Source organism: Hyaena hyaena, unplaced genomic scaffold, assembly GCF_003009895.1.
Source record: "Hyaena hyaena isolate Hyena2069 unplaced genomic scaffold, ASM300989v1 scaffold_406, whole genome shotgun sequence".
Lineage (NCBI taxonomy): Eukaryota > Metazoa > Chordata > Mammalia > Carnivora > Hyaenidae > Hyaena > Hyaena hyaena.
Genome location: NW_024081038.1, coordinates 573906 through 594636, shown reverse-complemented (window position 1 = coordinate 594636; position 20731 = coordinate 573906). Strand labels below are relative to the sequence as shown.

The following is a 20731-nucleotide window of genomic DNA, read 5'->3' as shown; positions in this document are numbered from 1 at the left end:
CCCCACTTTGCAGAGCGGGAAGGCGAGGCGTGGAGAGGTGCCGTGACTTGCCTGAGGTCACTCGGCAGGTCAGCGGCTCAAGGATCGGGGGCCGGGGTAGGAGCGGCGCGGGTGCTACCCCCAGCTCCGCGGAGAGCCGCGGGGGCGGAGCGGCAGGCGGGGCGGAAGGCGAGGGGGGGGTGCGGCGGTAGAGGATGGCCATCTTAAGTGGCCGCTGAGAGTCAAGGGCCGCTTCCCCCGGGAAGGGGGCATCGGAGCGGCCCAGGAGGTGGGGGTCTGCGCGCGGCGGCTGCGGTTCTGGGGAGAAGTCGGGAGCCCAGGGGTTTGAGGGAACTTTCTTTTAGAAGGGCAGTTCGGGGTGCTGATCTCGGACTGCTGAACCCCTCAAGGCTCGGGCCTGCGGGTATGGGGGATGGTGCCAGGGAACTTGGCCGGGAGGGGGGAAGGGCTCTGCCCCGGCGGCGAGGGGCTGCCAGGGACCGTGCCCGGGGATTCGAGGACACCGGACCTTGTCAGAGTGTGTATGGGAGATCAGGTCTCGATTGAGGGGATTTCCCCCCGCGGGATTTGTCGAGGGCTGGACCCAGTGGAGTTTGAGGGTTCAGGTCTAAAATGGGCCTGGATTTCGCGGGAGTTGAGGGTCCAGGCCGCTTGGATATTGAGGACAGGGATGGGAAGAGGTTCATCTTGGATCCCTCGCGGGTTTTGGGAGCTCGACCCTTTGAGGCTGCAAGAGGAGCTGAATAGAAAGGATTTGGGGTGGAATTAGACGATTATGGGAATTGGGGGTCATATCATTGCGATTAGTAGAGACGGCTTATTCTCCGGAGATGGGACCGGGATCCAAAGTGTCCAGAAGCCAGGTGGGGGAACTTGACCTTCGTTGGGGGTGGGGATTGGGGGCTGGATCTCCAAGGGATGGTGATGGCAGGGCAGGATCATTGTGGGTTTGGGGGATCCTGCGGGAATGTGGGGGCCATCATTCCCGCGGGGAAGAGGGTGGGGGTAAGGGCGGGCCGGGCCGTGGGCCGAGCGGAGGGGGAGGGGGCGGCCGCCGGCTCTGCGCTGCTCTTCTGCCCCTCCCCCGCCGCCTCTGAACAAACTTTTCTTTCTCTTCAAGTTGAGGCCGGCGCTGCAGGCGGCGGCGGCGGCGCGGCGAACAAGGCGGCCTGCGCGGCGGAGCGCGGAGTCCCAGACCTCCAGCCCGGTCCGGTCCCCGGATCCTGAGGTCCCGGCCCCGGGCCCGCCCCCAGCCTCAGCCCCGGGCGTCCCGGGGCGGATGGCGCGGGGCGGTGTGTGCGGGCGGCGCTGAGTCCTGCGCGCGCCATGGCCTCGGCTTGCGGGGCGCCGGGCCCGGGGGGTGCGGGGCCCGGAGGCGCGCTGGGCAGCCCGGCTCCCGCCTGGTACCACCGCGACCTGAGCCGAGCTGCCGCTGAGGAGCTGCTGGCCCGGGCAGGCCGCGATGGCAGCTTCCTGGTCCGAGACAGCGAGAGCGTGGCGGGAGCTTTCGCGCTCTGCGTCCTGTGAGTGGGGCTGGGTCTCCCGGCGGGCAGGGACACGGCCTCAGGTTCCTTGCATGTGTGCGGAGGGTCTGGGACACTGGGACGCCTGCGCCCTCCACGGTGGGGGCTTTGGCTTTAAGTCGGGGGCCGAGGAAGGATGCAGGGGGCACTTCCTTCCTGCTGTGTCTGGTGACACTTTCTGGGGCATGGAGGGCAGAGTATGTGGGGTCCTGCTAGCCAGGGTGGCTGTAATGGGGAAAAATGCAAGGAGTCTCTGGCAGACCCCCTCAGGCACCCTCCAGGAAGAAGGCGCGGGGGACGGGGGAGGATGTGTGGATGTGCGTTCCAGGGTTGTGTGCGGTTCTGTTTATACACGGATTGGGTGTTAGAGCGATAGGCGTAGAGGGAGTTGGGGCCAGAGAGACTGGATGCCCAGCAGCTTCCTTAGGGGTCCTTTCTGTGGCTCTACGACTGAAGTTGGGACCTGCCTGGCCATAGATGTGTAGGGCTGGGGGAGCAGAGTGGTGGTGAGAAGGGATGTGAGGCTATATAGGGCTGTGTCATTATTTCATCAATCAATGGCACGTTCATGTGCCCTGGCTCTGGGCCCCAGTCCTGAGCATCCTGGCTGCCCTAGCCCTAAGCTATGTGTGCTGCCAGACTTGGCAGCTCTCTGAACGGATCTCATCCTGTGCCTGTACCCATCAGCTGTGTGTGGCAGTGGTGCTGGGTGAGTTTGGTGGGTTTGGAGTCTTCTCCCTGAGCTGTCTCCTTCGCCTGGTGGTCTGATACTAGGTGGGCTCCTGTGGGCCTTGTTAGGATCTGGTAATATTCCTCAGCCTTGTGAACCTTCCTAACCCCCCATCGTTCTGTCCCTTACCTCTCTGTTCTCATTTCTTTGAGGGTACGTTGGCATAGACCAGTGGTTCTCAATTGGGGTTTATTTTACCCCTCAGGGACACTTGGCAATGTTTGGAGACACATTTGGTTGTCATAAGTGGGATATAGTGCTACTGGCATCTAGTGGGTAAAAGCCAGTGATGCCACTAAACATCCTAACGTGCATAAGATAGTCTCTCACAACAAAGAATTATGCCATCCAAAATGTTAGTAGTGTTGGCACTGAGAAACCCTGGCCTGGACAGTGGACCTGAAGAGGAAGGGGTCCCCTAAATCTTAGCTTATTTCTCACTCTGACACCCAGGAGGAGAGACTAACAAGGGACAGCTTCGGGAGATGAATATCACAGAGTCCTGCCTCCCAGCCCCCTCTGAGGCATACCCCCTAATTAGAGAGGGGAGGGAGGCAGGTGCTGGGTCAGCTGTTGAGTGGGAGGGGAACAGCTGGGCCTGTTTCTGGGGGAGGAACATTATTGTCCCAGGAGGGGAGAGTCCTGACTCCATTGCCAGGGGAGGAGATGGGTGGAGTGAGGGTCTGTCTGTGTCAGGGACTTTAGCTTTGCCAGCTGGCTCCTTCCTGCATCTCAACAGCCTGGGGATGGGAAGAGGGGTCAGAAATGGGATAGAAGCCTGGAGGTAGGTGATGAGAAACATCCTTGCTTACCTGTACATGGGTAACACTTCCAGACACACCCCTGCCCCAACAGGCACAGGCAATCTGACAAGCGGGCCAGGATACAGGTACTAGGCTCTACCCTGGCGTTCAGTCCCAACTCTGCCTTTTACTTGTTCTGTGATCTTAGGCAAATCACTTTTTCCTCTTTGAGCCTCTTCTGGGGAATGGGGTTGATGCTCATATCTCTATCAAAACGTGAGAATTAAAGGAGATCACATCTGTAGGGTGTTCAGTACCCAGCCTATCATTGCAGACAGGGCTCAGTTCATGGGATGCTATTGTTGTTATATATACAGACCCACAGTCCACAAACCAGTCCACAAACAGACACCTGCACAGCATGTTGCCCTATCAGCAGCCAGAGGAGCGCCCAAAGGAGGCTTATTTGAGGGGAAGGATGGACTGTGGCCAAGGAGCAGGGTCTCCTCAAACAGGCATTTGGTCCTCTGGTGCCAGTGCCCGTCTACTGCCCAGCACATACACGGGCCCGGGTGGCTCCCTTGAGCAAACCTACCTGAGGTGTGGTTGCAAGAAAGTCTTTCACCCCCACCCAGTGTGGCCTGTGCTGCCCAGGCCTGGCTCAGCTGTCACCTGTTCAGCTGTTGATGCCATCTGTCAGTCAGTACCCCTCTTGCCCCTCCTCAGTCCAGGGCTCTTACAGGGCTGGGTCTTCCATAGGGGGACCCCTTGGGTCATCCCAATTTCCTGGCATCTGGGAAAGCGGGGCAGAAGCTGGGATGCTCTCATACTCCCTAGCAAAAATGGCCCTTGACACATCTGGCCCCAGCAGAGCCAGACACCCACATAAACACAGAAAGCAGGCACACACGTGTGTTAGCACATCGCCTATGCATGCAAACAAGAGGGTACCAGGCTTCTGAGGACTCTTACTCTGGCGGGGGGCCAGAGCTCGTACCATAGCCCAGAGGGGCTGTTTAGACAGCTGTGGAGGCCACAAAAGAGCTGCCTGTTGCTCCCGGGCCCTGTGGTGGGTGTGGAGCCTATGAAGGTCTGGGGGGGGGGGGGTTTGCCAGTCATTCCTGCTCTTGCTGGCAACACTAGCAGGCTAGAAGTACACTGGCTTCATCGTTAACACTGTATGGACTGAGCAAGGGATTTTAGGAAAATGAGGCCGAGCTGGCTGAGGGCTGAGCCTGGTGGCAGGAGGAAAGGCTTGGGCTCAGACTCCAGCCTAGGGGGTGACAGATTCTGATCCCTGCTTCATCATCAGGTATCAGAAGCATGTGCATACATACAGAATACTACCTGATGGAGAAGACTTCCTGGCTGTGCAGGTAGGAGCTTGGTCCCTGACCCCTGACCATGATTCCAGCCTGTGGCTGGCTGATCTTTCTTCTACCCTTGCTTGCTCGCAGACCTCACAAGGTGTGCCCGTGCGCCGCTTCCAGACCCTGGGCGAGCTCATTGGCCTGTACGCGCAGCCCAACCAGGGCCTCGTGTGCGCCCTGCTGCTGCCTGTGGAGCGGGAGCGAGAGCCAGACCCACCGGACGACCGTGATGTCTCAGGTACTGCCCACTGTGCCATGTACATATGCCTTCTCGGCCCCTTCCCCGGACACCACCTGCTTCTACCCTTCGCATCTTCTCAGCCTGCCTCCCCTAAAGCCCCCTGCCCCTAACCATGATGACAAGGCCCTTTACCCCGCCTCTGTGGAAGTCTGTGATAGCCACAGCATCCCCCGATACTTCACTGAGCATGGGGAGGCCCAAATGGCTGCCCCACTGACTCCTGTCCACAGATGGGGAGGATGAGAAGCCCCCGCTGCCCCCGCGCTCTGGCTCTACCAGTATTTCTGCCCCCATGGGGCCCGGCAGCCCCCCAGCAGTCCCTGAGACTCCCACAACTCCAGCTGCTGAGAGGTAAGACCACAGCCCCCTACACTGAAGAGGAATTCCCTTTTTCCTCTGAGAACTGTCCTCATCAAAGGTGGAGAGACCTTCCCAGCCCCCCACTCTTCCCCCAGGGACGGTCATCCTATCTCAGTTCCACTGGTAGACGTCCTGATTTATGTTGCTCTGATTGCTACCAGAACCATCTCCTCTAGGGATAGGGTGGCAGCACTGGGACAGGGTCAGCAGGCTCTTCACCGGCTTTTTAACCCCTTCCTGAAGTACTCCCAATGGGCTGAGCACTGTCTCGCACGAGTACCTGAAGGGTAGCTACGGACTGGACCTGGAGGCTGTGCGAGGCGGAGCCAGCAACCTGCCCCATCTCACCCGCACCCTGGCCACCTCCTGCCGGAGGCTGCACAGGTACCTGGGGCCCCAACACCACACACACAGCCTCTCCTCTGACCTGTCCTCACCTGCCCCCTTGCTGCACAGATGCCCTGACCTCTGATCTCTGGCCCTGAACGGGGAGCCAGCTGTTGCCTCCTGACTTGTCCTCACCTGAACCCTTGTATCCTCATGGGAGAGGCTGAAGCTGCACACTCGGCCCGCTTCCCCATACTTGGGTCGGAGCAGGGAGTTCTGACCTACTGTCTCCCCTAGTGAGGTGGACAAGGTCCTGTCGGGCCTGGAGATCCTGTCCAAGGTGTTTGACCAGCAGAGCTCTCCCATGGTGACCCGGCTTTTGCAGCAGCAGGTGAGATTGTGAGGAGACCTGTGGGGAATGGCTCATCTTTTGGGGCTGGGTGGGGCATGTCCTGCAAGGTGGCTGCATGTCACAAGCCTTAGTCTTTTTCTGTGCAGAATCCACCGCAGACAGGGGAGCAGGAACTAGAGAGCCTGGTGCTGAAGCTGTCCGTGTTAAAGGACTTCCTGTCAGGCATCCAGAAAAAGGTAGCCTTAACCCTGACCCTCTGACCTGACCTAGCAGTCCCTGAGTATTTGCATGGGCCTAACTGCTCTCAACCCTGAATCTACAGTTTTGCATTGGCCCCAACATCAGCTGTGTCCCTCCTGGCCCCAGCTTTCAGCATGTCCCCTGACCTTGCCTGCCCTTCCCCACTCCAGGCCCTGAAGGCCCTACAGGACATGAGCTCCACAGCCCTGCCGGCGCCGCTGCAGCCGTCCATACGTAAGGCCAAGACCATCCCCGTGCAGGCCTTTGAGGTACACGGTGTGGTGTCGGGTGGGGCCTCATGGGGCAAAGAGCAGCTGGAGATGAAGGGTGTGTCACCTGCCCCAAGGTCTTTTCAGCAGCCAACACACCTCCTGACCTGCAGGTGAAGCTGGATGTGACCCTGGGTGACCTGACCAAGATCGGGAAGTCCCAGAAGTTCACGCTGAGCGTGGATGTGGAGGGTGGGCGGCTGGTGCTGCTGCGGAGACAGCGGGACTCGCAGGAGGACTGGACGACCTTCACACACGACCGCAGTGAGCCAGGGACCTGGGTGGTGGGCAGGGCGGCCTCCAGGCCTTGGTACACAGGCCAGTGTGACCATCCTCCATCCCCTAGTCCGCCAGCTCATTAAGTCCCAGCGTGTCCAGAACAAGCTGGGAGTCGTGTTTGAGAAGGAGAAGGATCGGACACAGCGCAAGGACTTCATCTTTGTCAGTGCCCGGGTGAGCAGCATGTTGGGCTAGGCCCTTGGGGACCGCAGGGTTCCCTGTGGGATGGGAAGAGAGGGAGCACATGACGTAGGCCCGTCATCCCTTTTGGCAGGAGTGGGTCTGATATGGTAGAGTATGTGTAGTGAAAATGGGTGGGCTGAAGGTGGAGTCAAATGTTCATTCAGTGAACATTTATTGAGCACCTGTTGTATGCTTGAGTATTGGGTATGTATTGGGCCCACAGGCATGACCTCATGGGACCTACCACCTACCAGGGGCCTCCCCTAACTGGTTGATGTCACCCCCAGAAGCGGGAGGCCTTCTGCCAGCTGCTGCAGCTCATGAAGAACAAGCACTCGAAGCAAGATGAGCCCGACATGATCTCTGTCTTCATAGGCACCTGGAACATGGGTCAGGCCCAGGCTGGGGCTGGGATGGGAGAGAGGAATAGCTTCAGGTCAAGGGCCTGACCGCCCCCGTCCCCTTCACCTCCAGGAAGTGTACCACCTCCGAAAAACGTGACATCTTGGTTCACATCGAAGGGTCTAGGAAAAACCCTGGATGAAGTCACAGTGACCATACCCCATGACATCTATGTCTTTGGGACTCAGGAGAACTCAGTTGGCGACCGCGAGTGGCTGGACCTATTACGTGGGGGCCTCAAGGAGCTCACAGATCTGGATTACCGCCCGGTGAGGGGGGTCATCTTGCCCAGTTCCCCCCCTCCTCACTCCAAACTTTCCTGCTTCACCTCATGGGTGACCCTGGGGAGCACAACTTCACTGGCACCTCATTTGGCTTTGTGAATTGCCACCTTACCTCAGGAAATGAGAAAACTGCCTGGTGAGGGGGCACCTCCCCAAGTCTTTGCCCTCATTTCCTATTCACCTGAGACCTATTCTCTCATATCCCAGTCCATGACTCACCTACCTCCCTGGTCCCTGGGCAAATCCTTTAAGAGTCTAACCAGAGTCCTTCATGTTATGGAAATATGCTGTGTTTCTCTCCGGCCCCTCAGGAAAAAGGGGTGGCAGAGACCTTCCTATCCTATGAGTGACAGAACAGTCTATAGTATAGGTGGCAGTGGGAGGGGAATGTGGACAGTGGCCTCAGCTGACCCCAACCCTCTACCAGATTGCCATGCAGTCACTGTGGAACATCAAGGTGGCTGTGCTGGTCAAGCCGGAGCACGAGAACCGAATCAGCCATGTCAGTACATCCAGCGTGAAGACTGGCATCGCCAACACCCTGGGTGAGCAGGGTGGGCAGGGTCCCTCTGTCCACACCTCCTGCTTCCTCTCTAGCTCACAGTCTCCTCCTTTTGGTTGGTCTCAGCTTTCTTACATAGAGAGGCCCCCCCTTTTTTTTTAAGTTTATTTATTTTGAGAAAGACTGAGTGAGCAGGGAGGGAGGGGGAAGGGCAGAGAGAGACCCCCAAGCAGGCTCTGTGCTGTCAGCATGGAGCCTGATGTAGGGCTCAAACTCAAGAAATGTGACATCATGATCTGCGCTGAAATCAAGAGTCAGAGGCTCAACTAACTGAGCCACCAGGCAACCCTACAGAGAGCCCTTTGTAAAGCATATTCATATTCTAAATCTAGGAAGCACCTCTAGGAGGGCAGGGCCAGGATAATTACCTCCATTTCATAAGTGATAAAACAGAACAAAAACCTAAAAACCACTCAGGCCCAGAGTCACTGAGTGACCTGTCCAGGGTCACACTACTAGTACATGGAGGAGCCAGCAGAGTGCCCGGGCCTCTTGGTTTGTGGTCCAATGTGCCCTCAGCATAGATTCTGCTCAGAATCTGCAGGTCCTTTCAGTGTCACCTTTGGGATCCCCTGTGATTTCCAGGGGCTTTGTCTGCACACGCAGAGAGACTCAGGCCATCCAGATGGGCTGCCGTGATCTGTGTGGCACCTCCAGGGTAGAAGGGGATGTGTTCAGGGGCCTGCCTGCCTCACAGCCTCTGGGGAGGGATTGGGAGAATCTTCCTGCTGCTGCTTCGAGGGCCAGAGGGGAGAGTTGGGAGCCCTCCAGAGGTGACACAGGCTGCCTTTTCTTGCTTGCCCTGACAGGAAACAAGGGGGCTGTAGGCGTCTCCTTCATGTTCAATGGCACCTCATTTGGCTTCGTGAATTGCCACCTTACCTCGGGAAATGAGAAAACTGCCCGGTGAGAGGGCACTTCCCCAAATCTTTACCCTCATTCCCTATTCACCTGAGACTTATTCTCTATCCCATATCCCAGTCCATGATCCACCTACCTCCCTGTCCCCAGAGACCCCCTTCTCCATTGTCCAAACTCAAGACTGCTTTGTCCCTGACTTTGATCTTGTTCCCAGCTATTTCCTCTGTCCCTAGGCACCCTGATCCCTACCCCGTACCTGACCCCAGAGACTTACCTTTCTGCCAGTCCCTGGCACGTGACCCTGGAGGCTTCCCTGTACCCCCACCGTAGGCGGAACCAGAACTACCTGGACATCCTGCGGCTGCTCTCACTGGGTGACCGACAGCTCAGTGCCTTTGACATCTCCTTGCGTTTCACACACCTCTTCTGGTTTGGGGACCTCAACTACCGCCTGGACATGGATATCCAGGTGCAGATGGGGCCAATGGTGACTGATAGGGAAGCTGGGCTGGGGGCCAGTTGGGCTCCCACCTCTGTCTCTGGCTCAAAAGGGAGTTTTCAGTCTTTGTGTCCTCACCACAGGAGATCCTGAACTACATCAGCAGGAAGGAGTTTGAGCCCCTGCTCAGGGTGGACCAGCTCAACTTGGAGCGTGAGAAGCACAAGGTTTTTCTTCGATTCAGTGAGTGTGGGCCTGGCAGGAGATCTCTAAGGGATGGGGTCTTTACGATACCCCTGGGTCTTCAGGGCTCTGGTCCCCACTTATTCCCTGCCTTTCCTAGGTGAGGAGGAGATCTCCTTCCCACCCACCTACCGCTATGAGCGGGGTTCCCGGGATACCTATGCCTGGCACAAGCAGAAGCCAACTGGGGTGAGTGAAGGGAACCAGGCAGGTTTGGGGGGGGAGTGCTTGGGAGACTCCCCTGGGCTGCAGTGAATCAAGAGTATGTGTCTGGTCAAGGGTCTGGGCAGTTACTGTTCCAGCTTCTGTGGTCCCTCTGAGGCCTTAGGGGTGATCCTGAGTTGCAAGGACCCAAAAAGAGTGTTGGGCCTGGGGCCTGGTGTGGGGGGAGTGTTGGGCCTCATCAGCTCTGCAACTCGGGGGTGGGGCTCATGCTGAGCAACCCCAGCTATTGAACCTGACCATGCTGCCATCTGCTGCCCCAGGTCCGGACCAATGTGCCTTCATGGTGTGACCGGATTCTCTGGAAATCCTACCCTGAGACCCACATCATCTGCAATTCCTATGGTCAGAGCCTCCTGGACAGGGTGATGGGCAGGCCTGGGTGATCACTGTCCCGACTCTGCCCTGGCTTTGGGAAGTGGGAATGGAGAGTAAAGAGCTTGTCCCTGAGCTTACATTCCTATCCCAGGTTGTACTGATGACATCGTCACCAGCGACCACTCCCCCGTGTTTGGGACATTTGAGGTTGGAGTTACTTCTCAGTTCATCTCTAAGAAAGGTGACTATTCTGGATGTGCTTGTGGGTGGGTGGGCACAGGTTTGAATATATCTGTGTGTGTGGGTGTTTGGGTGTATACATGGATGTGCAGGAATGTTTCTGAATATGTACTGTATGAGAGTGTCTGTGTGCCTGGGGCATCATGGGAAGTACATGCCCATGAGTGTGTGTATGTTTGTGAGTATAAACGTGCATATGTGTCTGTATTTGCCCGGAAGCATATTTGCCCGCTGAGTGTGCCTGGTAGTGTGGGGGACTGTTGTCAGGCCATCCCTGCAGCCTTTCTCATTCCCCAGCCCTTTCTTGGATGGTCTCTCATCCTTGGGTTGTCTGTTTGCCTTGGTCCATGGTCTGGGCTTTGGGGTCTCCCCATTGGTTGCTTGGGATGGGAAGGCTTCTCCTGGCCTTCCTTCCTGGGGCCTCTCTTCCTGATTTCTTTCCAGGGCTTAGTTTCTGTCCTGTTCCTCCTGTCACCCACTCAGCCCTCCTGACTGTCTTCCTCTCTTTACCCCTCAGGGCTCTCAAAGACTTCTGACCAGGCCTACATTGAGTTTGAGAGCATTGAGGCCATTGTGAAGACAGCCAGCCGCACCAAGTTCTTCATTGAATTCTATTCCACTTGCCTGGAGGGTCCGAGGCGGGACCAGGGCTGGGTGTGGTCTGAGAAGGATGGGTGGGGGGTAGGGGGCCTAGGTGCCCAGAGCAGTCAGCCCCCTGGACAGGGGGAAGGGAAGCTGGGAGGTGGCACTCAGTCAGGTATCCCCCACCCTCACCCCAGAGTACAAGAAGAGCTTTGAGAATGATGCCCAGAGCAGTGACAACATCAACTTCCTCAAGGTGCAGTGGTCTTCACGCCAGCTGCCCACGGTGAGGCTTTTGGCAGGGCCTGGGCTTGTAGGTGAGGGCACAGGGAAAGGTGCCACAGAGCATGTCCACATATGTGTGTGCAGTGGGGGCTGGGCATGAATGAGGATGAGGGCATTTGCTTTACTGAGGGGTGTGGGACCAGGTTGCAGCTTCATTCATTTGTTCACAAACACTTTTCGAGTTTTTGCTAAATGTCAGGTCCTGTGTTAGCCATTGAGGATGCAGAAAATTAATTACAATGCTGTTAAATGTTACGAAGTGCCCACGTAGGGCTGTGTCTTCTGTGTTAAGGATTTGGGGTCTTTCCTTAATAGATGAGTGGGAGTGAGTGTGGACGCACCTATGGGTAGGTGTGAGTGGTGTCAGGGGCAGGTGTTCCTCACTGGGTCTCTCTGCTCGTTAGCTCAAGCCAATTCTGGCTGACATCGAGTACCTGCAGGACCAGCACCTCCTTCTCACAGTCAAATCCATGGATGGCTACGAATCCTATGGTGAGGGGTGAGGGGTGCCAAGGGGCACAGGAAGCCAAACAGAGCCCTAGAAAGATTTGGCAAACTGCTGGTTTACCCCATCTGCCCTTTAGGGGAGTGTGTGGTGGCACTCAAGTCCATGATTGGCAGCACAGCCCAGCAGTTCCTGACCTTCCTGTCCCACCGCGGCGAGGAGACTGGCAACATCCGTGGCTCCATGAAGGTGCGGGTGCCCACAGAGCGTCTGGGCACCCGTGAGCGACTCTACGGTGGGGGCTCCACTGGGAGGGATATGGGGCATGAGATGGGGTGGTTTGGGCAGATCTAGTAAGGGAGGACTGGGAGTGTGGGGAGGGCATGGTAGAATCCCTGGAATATTTGGAAGTTCTGCAGCCCTGGCTGGGAGTGGGGCTGCCCTGAAGAGTAGCTGGAAAGAGGCTGGTAGGCCCAGTAGGTATCTAGGGTCCAGGACCCCAGGTCCTCTCTGAGTCGCCTTTCTCTTCCTCTCTTTCTCTTCCAGAGTGGATCAGCATTGATAAGGACGAGGCAGGAGCAAAGAGCAAAGCCCCCTCTGTGTCTCGAGGCAGCCAGGATCCCAGGTGGGCTGGGGTTGTGCTGGGTGTCCCATGAAGGGGTACCCTAGGGCTTTGGGTCAGCCTCTACCTCATCTCATCCCTGTATACCCCCGGCAGGTCAGGGAACCGCAAGCCAGCCCCCACAGAGGCCTCTTGCCCACTGTCCAAGTTATTTGAAGAACCAGAGAAACCACCACCAACCGGGAGGCCCCCAGCCCCACCTCGAGCTGCTCCCCGGGAGGAGCCCTTGACCTCCAGGTGAGAGAAGGAACCTGTTATCAATTGACTTTACCTGTTGCTATGCTTGGCTCTCACGGCCAGGCTGGGGATCATTTGCTGCTTGAGTGTTCTGATGCCCCATGGCCGGGAGTGCTGGGGCTCTACACCTGTGGCCACTCTGGCCAGCCAGGCCCCCCCTTAGGTGTGGCTCTCTCTGAATTCAAGGGAGCACAGTCAGCTTTTCCTCCCCATTCTGCCTTAAAAATAGTTGTTTTTGCAACAGTCCCCTCCACGTAAACAGATTCAGCTGAAGCTTTCTGTTTGGCCTCGGCCCAGGATTTCCCTTGGTGCATTCTGTGGACCACGGTCCTACAAGATGCCCTATTGGAAATGGGTTTGTGAAATGGTTCTTGCTAGATTCTTTTCTTAGATAGTTCCAGTGCACATGAGTGTTCGCAAAAGCTTTGAGCATGTGGACAGGAAGGAAACTGTTTTTCAACTCTGTTGAATATAGTTTCCCAAACTTAACGGGCCAGGAAACTTCTTTTCCACACAGTAACTATTAATACCCCAGGGAACTAGCGCTCTGTGGCTCATACTCTGGGAAAGTGAGGCTTACTTTCTAATTATATCCAATTGTCAATTGAACTTCAATAAAAGCTGCTAGGTACGGTTTGGTGCTTTTTCACTCATCTTCACCTGTTACCAGTCGCCTTGGTTTTATCCTCAGGCTTGAGTAAAACTAACCTAAATTCCTGGATAAGATTCCTCAGTAGACTGGCCTCAGATGCCTCCAGAGGCTTTCAAAATCTGGCTGGTCATTCCCATTAAAGGCCTTCATTGCCCTGACTTCTGGCACCTGTTTTCACTGATTACCCTCTGAGAATCTTAGCAAGTAAGGCAAGGAAGTTTAGGGATTACCTGTTCAACTGCTATCTACTGGATTTTAGAGATGAAGACACCCAGGGCCAGAGAAGGAAAGTGATGTGTTCAAGGTCTCATGAAATTCTAGGACCAGGGACCCACATCTCCTGACTCCCAGTCCAGTTCTTCCACTACACCCATTACCTTCACGTTGGTGTCTGGGTCCTGACTTAATTATCCTGCTCCCAAATGCAGGTTGAAGGCAGAGGGGGCTCCAGAGCCGGAAGGGGTGGCGCCCCCCCCACCCAAGAACAGCTTCAATAACCCTGCCTACTACGTCCTTGAAGGGGTCCCACACCAGCTGCTGCCCCCGGAGCCACCCTCGACTGCCAGGGCCCCTGTCCCACCTGCCACCAAGAACAAAGTGGCCATCACAGTGCCTGCTCCACAGCTTGGGCGCCACCGGCCACCCCGTGTGGGAGAGGGGAGCTCATCAGATGAGGAGTCTGGGGGCACACTGCCCCCTCCAGACTTTCCACCCCCACCACTGCCAGACTCAGCCATCTTCCTGCCCCCCAGCCTGGACCCTTTGCCAGGGCCAGTAGTCTGGGGCCGCAGTGGGGGGGAGGCCCGTGGCCCACCACCTCCCAAGGCCCATCCAAGACCCCCACTGCCCCCAGGTCCCTCACCTACCAGCACTTTCCTGGGGGAGGTGGCCAGTGGGGATGATCGCTCCTGCTCGGTGCTGCAGATGGCCAAGACACTGAGTGAGGTGGACTATGCTCCTTCTGGGCCTGGACGGTCAGTGCTTCTGCCAGGCCCCCTGGAGCTACAGCCACCCCGAGGACTGTCCTCGGACTATGGCCGGCCTCTCAGCTTCCCTCCACCTCGCATCAGAGAGAGCATCCAGGAGGACCTGGCAGAGGAGGTGTGTGGACAAGGGGTGGCTATCTGTGTGTACCTGAGGTGCTATTTTTGTACTTCACCATTCAGCACTCAGTAGTGTCCTCTCTGTCTTGAGCTGGGCACCGGGGAGTTTGGGAGGGAGGGGGCACATAAATCAGCCCCAGTTCTTGCCTCTTTCCCTAGAGCACGTGGTAGAAAGTGGCTGTCTGTAGGTGGTTCTCTGTGTGGGTACCCTCAGTGCTCCCGTTGACGTGCCCTATTCCTTCAGGCTCCGTGCCCGCAGGGCGGGCGGGCCAGCGGGCTGGGCGAGGCGGGCATGGGCGCCTGGCTGCGGGCCATCGGTTTGGAACGCTATGAGGAGGGCCTGGTGCACAATGGCTGGGACGACCTGGAGTTTCTCAGGTGGGGGCGGGGCTGGAGGCGGATTGGGTGGGTCTGATCCCTGGGGCGGAGCTAGGGGCCCTCTCGACCAATTCGCCGATCTCCCAGCCTGTCTTACCCCTACAGCGACATCACGGAGGAGGACCTGGAGGAGGCTGGGGTGCAGGACCCGGCTCACAAGCGCCTCCTTCTGGACACCCTGCAGCTCAGCAAGTGATAGCGGTGGCACTGCGAAGCTGCGAACTCAGCGCCCCTTTCCGCCCCCACTAAGGCCTATCCTTAGCCCCAAAGTTGAAAATTATGAGGGGTGGGGTAGTACCTCTCTGCCTATTTATTGGGAATCTACAGTTCCCACTGCCCAGTTACGTTGGAATGCCCTAATTAGGACATCCTGCCCTTCAGTTGCCGTGATTACCAAGGACATGGGTTATTCTGGTACTGACCTCCCTTTCTGAACCCCTACTCCTAGCCCCAGGGGTGCCCGTAGGGTCCATTTGAGTACGTCTGGGCCCCCTCTTTCACCGCGGCTTCTGCCACCCTCCATCTGGCCTTGAACCACAGGGGGAGGGGGTGCTCTCAGCTAGGACCTCTCCCAACCCCAACTCTGGGGGTGTCCGTCCGGAAATGAAGGAAGAGCCCAAGGACCGGGCTGGGGTTTATTTAAGCTTTTCTGCGTGGGTTTAGGGAGGGCGGGCACTTTAATATTATTGGGGCTGGTTGGGGGTGGGGAGAAGAATCTGGGGCATAAAGTGTTAGTTTGCTTAGTTCTCACGGTCTCCTGGTCTATATCGCCGTGGGGTGCGGATGTGTGGCAGCACTGGGTTCCTCGCTGGTTGCAAGAGGGACCGGGCTCTCGCAGGCTGCCTAGCCTCATCCTGCGTACTCAGTAGGGTTGCCAGCGTGACGTCTTCAATAAATTAAGTTTTATTTGGATTGAGCAAAACTCACCTCAATAAATTACAAGTTTTTCAAAGCAAAAGAACAACAACAACCAAAAAAAAAAAAAAAAATCAGGAAAGAGGTAACTCTTCTGTCCCGATGCCCTGGCAGCCAGCCCCTCTGCTCGAAAGAGCCTAACCTCTGCGCCAGACCGGCTGGGAATGGGAGGGGATAAATTGGCAGCGGGACCCTTCAGGCGACTCATCCCAACGGCGACCAGAAGGGGTGGGGCCAGTGTGGGTCGGCCCGGGGGTCGGGGCAGCAGGCTGGTTGCTAAGTGACCCAGCCAGCTGCAGAGCCAGGCTGTTACTGTACTTGAGGACCCTCATGTTCCAGCGCTGTTATTTGATCCCGGTTCCAAAGAAAACCAAGCTGGAAGTGGGGAGGGGAGGGGGAGTCGGTCCCAGTGAAAAGTACCCTGCTCTGCTGGGTAGGATAGGTGACGAGAGTGGCCCTGACTTAGTCTCCACAGCTGGGGAGGGCACACCTACGGGTCGGACACGGTAGGGGTAGGGATGGATGGACACTTCCAGGCAGGCGCCCGAAAGGGGAGGAATTCTGTCAGGTCCTGGAAGAGCAGGGACGTCTCTGGGCGTAGGCCCGGAGCCTTCAGAGTCCGGCGGCTAGAAGAGATTGGTCTTCAGGGCCGGCCCAGGCTTCCGGTGGAAGGAGGACAGAACGCCGGAGAAGGGCCCCGGCCCGGGTTCCGCAGGCTGCCAGGCCTTAAGCAGCTCCGCCGCGCCAGCGCCCGGCCCGCCGCCCCCGCCGCCCGCCACGCCGGCCCACAAGGGACCCTTGAGCGGCTGTGGCCCGGGGCCAGGGCCGGGCCCAGAGCCCAGGGCGGCAGGCAGCGGACTGGGGCTTAGACGCGGGCTGGCCAGGCCGGGGGCGGGCGGCGGCGGCAGCGACGCGGTGCTGTCGGGCGTGGGGCTGCACGTGGACTCCTTGGAGTCGTCGTCCTCGGACGAACAGCGCGCCTCGCCCTTTTTGGCGCCCGCCGCGCCCGCCGCACCCTTGGCGCTGGCTGCACGCTCCTGTTTGCGGAACTTGGCCCGGCGGTTCTGGAACCAGACCTGCGGGCACAAGGGCCGGTCAGGCCGAGGCCGCGATGGGCGGGGGAGCCCTCAGTCCGGAAGGGACCGGATCAGGATTATTGCCAGCTTTCTGAGCGTTGGCTCCACTTGGCTCGTTGCCCTCCTCACCTCTCTGCTCACCTCTGCTCCTCCACTTGCCCCTTCCTTTCAGGTCTTTCCCTTAGGATCTGCTCACCCGCGCACCCCTCAGCCTCCAGAGTTCTTGCTCTTGGGGACTCCGCGTTAGCTCCCCTAATCTGCCAAAGCCGTGCCCCCAATTCCTTCCTACAGGAAGCTCCAGGAATTTCCACCTGGGGTGTTCAACGGCGGTGGAGAACGGGTTGGGGCACAGGGGACACATTTTCAGGGTCTCCAGTAAGGTCGGACCAGCTGAACCTCTGTACTGGATTTGTAAGATAGACAACAGAATTTACCCTGGCCTGGCTCTCCTAGGCCTTGTGTCTGCCCAGAGCCCGGGGTTTCCGGCTCGGGGATTTCACCGCTACTGGGCTAGGGAGGGGACGTGGAGGCGCTCACTGGCTTTCCCGTATTCCTCTCCCTCGCTTGGCGCTGAAGCCGCCCTGGGCTCCCGCTCTACGCACTCGGCCTCCTTCCAGACTTCCCTCTGCATGCCTATCCCTACTAGGGAGACTGAGGGGGAAATCTGGGGGCTGAACACCTCATATCACACTAGGGCCTCAGGTCTGCCGAATCCTGGCCCCCTCACTTACCGCAGCTGCCCATCCTCTCCTGCCCGACCACCCCCAGACTGCTCCCTAGCTCCTGGCCCCAGCTCTCCGCCCTCAGGTTGCACCTGCCTGCCACTCTGTCCCGACCCCCAGGTGTCCGGCACTGACTTCCCACCCCCAGACACGCGCACACTCCCGTATACACACGCAAAACACGAACCTGCACGCGAGCCTCTGTGAGGTCGATCTTGAGCGCCAGCTCCTCGCGCGTGTAAATGTCGGGGTAGTGAGTCTCTGCGAAGACGCGCTCCAGCTCTTTGAGCTGCGCGCTCGTGAACGTGGTGCGGATACGCCGCTGCTTGCGCTTCTCATGCAGGCCCGACGGCTCCGGGAAGAACTTGTAGGGCACTAGGGGTGTGTGCAGGAAAGGGGAGCAAAGAGGGTGAAGGTGTGAGGGGCCGAGCTCAGCCGGCTGTGTCCTGCCCCTGAGATCGCTCGCCACCGTCCCTGCCCCTTCCCTGGCCCCTCGGCTTCCCTTCAGTCTCGAATCGAGCGTCTTCCCTACCGCTCAGTGGAGCTGGCAGCAGTGAAGGCGCCTTGGACAGGGCGCAGGGAGACATGGAGCCCCAGAGGAGCGGTAAAGGACTCAGGATCTGATCCTCAGGTCAAGACCAGCGCCTTGTTCCCTAACCTCCCTCCGATGCACTCCTCCCTCCGACCTCCGCTTTGGTGTTTCTACCTTGGTCAGTCTGACGGCTTGGTTTCAGGCCGTGCCATGTCCCCCTAGCCTTGGTTGCCACGGCTCATTAGTATTGTGAGTCTTCCCGTACGAGTTCTGGACCTACTGAGACTACCTGGCCTGGGTCTGCTTTCAGACCTGCCTGTGTACTTTCTGCCATGTAGGGACTTGGCCCCCTCTACCCTGCCATTTCTCTCCTCCCAGGTCTCATATTCTCAGCCCAGTCTTATGTCTCATTTTCCTCCAGGTGTTGGTCCCCCTCTCCTCTTCCTCATCTCTCTCCATCCACATCTCTCTTCAGCTTTCCCTTTCTGGACCATTCTCTTTGTGCCCATTGAGAAAAGTCCTTATTTCTCCCTGCCTAGGTTCCTTCATCTTCTCTTTGCCCTTCTTCCTCCCAGGCACCTCTTTCTATGTCCCAACTCCCCCACAGCCAGCCCTATGCCTCTTCCTCATTCTCTTCCCATCCTTGTCTCCCATTTACCTCATCCCAGTTCCCACCGCCCTGTTGCTAGTGTTTCTGACACTGTCTCCGCATCCCTGTCTCCAAGCGCTGCTTAGGTCTCCATATTCTTCGGGGGTCCCTAATATCCTTCATCTTTGTCCTATGTCCCGTGTTCTCTATCCCCTCCCAATCCTTGTCTCCAACACCCCATTCCTATCCTCTTTTTCCTCATCTCTGTTGCCAATCTTCCTTGGTCCCCATCTCCCATAATTCCTGTCCCCATCACCTAGTTCTTATCTCCATCTCCCCATCCCTGGGTCCCCATTTCTCCCATGGTTCCCAATCTTCCCATCTTTGCTTACATCTCTCTGTACCTGTCCTCATCTCCCCATCTCAGAACTCCATCTCTCTGGGGCCCATATCCCCATGGCCTGACTGTCTCCCCAAACCCCATCCTCATCTGATCCAGAGTACCCAATCTTCCCATCCCTGTTCCAGTTTTTGCCTCCATCTTGCAGGTTCCTATCTCACCATCCCTCCCCACCCAACAGGCCCAATCTTCTACTTGGGTCCCTGACACCCAAGTGGTGTTCCCAGGAAGGAAGGAGATAAGGAGACTGGGCGGGGCATCTTGGACTCTGAGAGATGGGGATGGCTGAGAGGCTCCATGAGGTTTGAGGGTTCAGATGGGGACTTGAATCAAGAGGCTTGGAAGTGGTGGGGGCTGCTTCTGCGTTCTGCAGGACTCTAGCTGGGAGAGGCTCCAGGGGGAACGAAAGTGGCTTAACTCTTCCTCCGGCAACGGGATTCAGTGGTGCAAGAGGGTCAGGGCACAGGTGGGATGGGTTCAAAACCAAGCAGGAGGGGCTTGATGGTTCTGGGGCTCTAGGAAGGTTTCCATCTGGGCAGCTCAGCTGCTGCAGGAGCCCTTGCTGGGGGTCAGACATGAAGTTGGGTGGGGTTAAGGATGGGATCTGATTGAATTGAGCTGGGAGCATCTTCCAAGGATACAGGATGGAGAGGTTTGATGGTCAGTCTCTGCAGGTGGGAACAGGTGGACCTGGTGAGGGGTCTGGGGCTGCACCAGAGATCTATTTCCCCGATCTAAAGAGCACAGGATAGGGATCTGGCAGTGAGAAACAGGAAGGGGAAGGATGAGAGGGTGGGGCTCAATTCTGCCTAGGGGAACCCTATTTTACAGGGAGGCTGGGGATCCCGCGGGGTGTTGGAGGGCAAGGATGGTGAGGGCTGTCACCAGTCGCAATCACCTGCCAAACAGACCAGGGGCTGGGATTTCCGCAGAATTTGGAGGGAGGGTTGGGCCGGGGCTGGGCTCACCTGCCGAGTAGGGCGCGGGCTGGTGGTCGCGTAGAGCGCCAAGCGCGCAGTTGGAGGAGCCGAGCGCGGGGCAGGGCGGACCGGCCGCGGGGAAGGCGGGTCGCAGGGGGCTGTATTGGAAGCCGCCGGGCTGGCTGCAGGCGCCGAAGTCGCCGTAGGCGGACGCCTCCATGGCCGCCACGCACGAGTCGTACGAATTGAGGTAGGAGTAGTCCATCGGCCCGGGGGTCGGGGTCGGGGGCCGGGCCGGGTCGGGTCGGGGTCCGGGTCCCGGGCCGGGTGGGGTCGGGATAAGGGTTCTAGCGCCTGGCGCCGAGGACCCGAGGCCGTCTCTGAGCGCCCGCGAGTACGCCCGTCCCGTCGCGGCCGCCCTCCGCCTGGGTGCAATGCAAGTGCAGGCAGACACAGCCCGCGCGCCTTTTAACGCTCAGGACCCCGCAGAGGGGGCGGGGCGGGGCGAGCTCCGCGGGGCGGGGCCTGCACCTCCCAGGCCCCACCCCCAGCCACCCCAGACCCCCACCCCAAAGGGTCCCCGCCGCCCTCCTCAGGCTCCCGAGGTGCTGGGCGGGGCGGCGCGGAGGCCGATCCCTTGAGTCCCCATCCGTCCCCAATCCGGACCAGACCTTCGCTCTCTAGCATAGTGCCAGGCTGGAGGGTCCCAACCCCTTTCCTCGGCCTCCCCACTTGCGGCCCAGCACAAGAGAGGGGAGATAGGCCTGGCGGCGCTCCTGTGAAGAAGTTAATTCAATTCGTCCCGATAACCGAGTTATTCTGATCCAGCCCCTCGGACCCGCCCCCAGCGAGGTCCCATCCTGGCGGGGACCATGGAGGCAGACCAGGAGGGGGATGGAGACACGACAAGGAAGATTCAGAGCCTGGAATGGGGACGTGGATGAAGAAAGGACACAGGGAGAGAAAGGGACAGAAACGTAATGGAGAAAGGGACAAGAGAGATGCAGGTACACAGATGGAGACAAGGATGAGACATGGACCAGAGAGAGATTGGAGATGGGGGCAAGGAGGTGCACAGGCACAGA

At 58.2% G+C, this 20731-nt stretch overlaps 2 protein-coding genes across 3 annotated transcripts; one reads left to right on the top strand and one right to left on the bottom strand.

The window, feature by feature from the left end:
* The first annotated feature begins 184 nt into the window (after positions 1–184).
* INPPL1 (inositol polyphosphate phosphatase like 1) lies at positions 185–15414 on the top strand. 2 transcript variants are annotated; one of them, XM_039252041.1, is made up of 29 exons: positions 185–268; positions 1121–1523; positions 4309–4372; positions 4454–4604; positions 4838–4958; positions 5211–5351; positions 5592–5685; positions 5793–5882; positions 6057–6155; positions 6269–6419; positions 6502–6608; positions 6905–7007; positions 7092–7288; positions 7731–7848; positions 8675–8771; positions 9057–9195; positions 9309–9408; positions 9509–9597; positions 9894–9975; positions 10100–10189; positions 10706–10819; positions 10968–11056; positions 11460–11547; positions 11640–11795; positions 12047–12125; positions 12219–12359; positions 13440–14112; positions 14359–14492; positions 14598–15414. In XM_039252041.1, exons 2-29 carry the CDS (start codon positions 1327–1329, stop codon positions 14686–14688), a joined length of 3795 nt encoding a protein of 1264 aa, XP_039107972.1. In that variant the 5' UTR covers positions 185–268; positions 1121–1326; the 3' UTR covers positions 14689–15414. The 2 variants fall into 2 exon arrangements, with proteins under 2 accessions (XP_039107972.1, XP_039107973.1); XM_039252042.1 differs by lacking the exon at positions 14359–14492.
* A 619-nt stretch (positions 15415–16033) lies between these two features.
* PHOX2A (paired like homeobox 2A) lies at positions 16034–19911 on the bottom strand. Its single transcript, XM_039251985.1, has 3 exons — positions 19695–19911; positions 17393–17580; positions 16034–16483 (listed from the first exon to the last, which is right to left on the bottom strand). The coding sequence occupies exons 1-3, from the start codon at positions 19909–19911 to the stop codon at positions 16034–16036; spliced, it is 855 nt and encodes a 284-aa protein (XP_039107916.1).
* Positions 19912–20731: the final 820 nt, after the last annotated feature.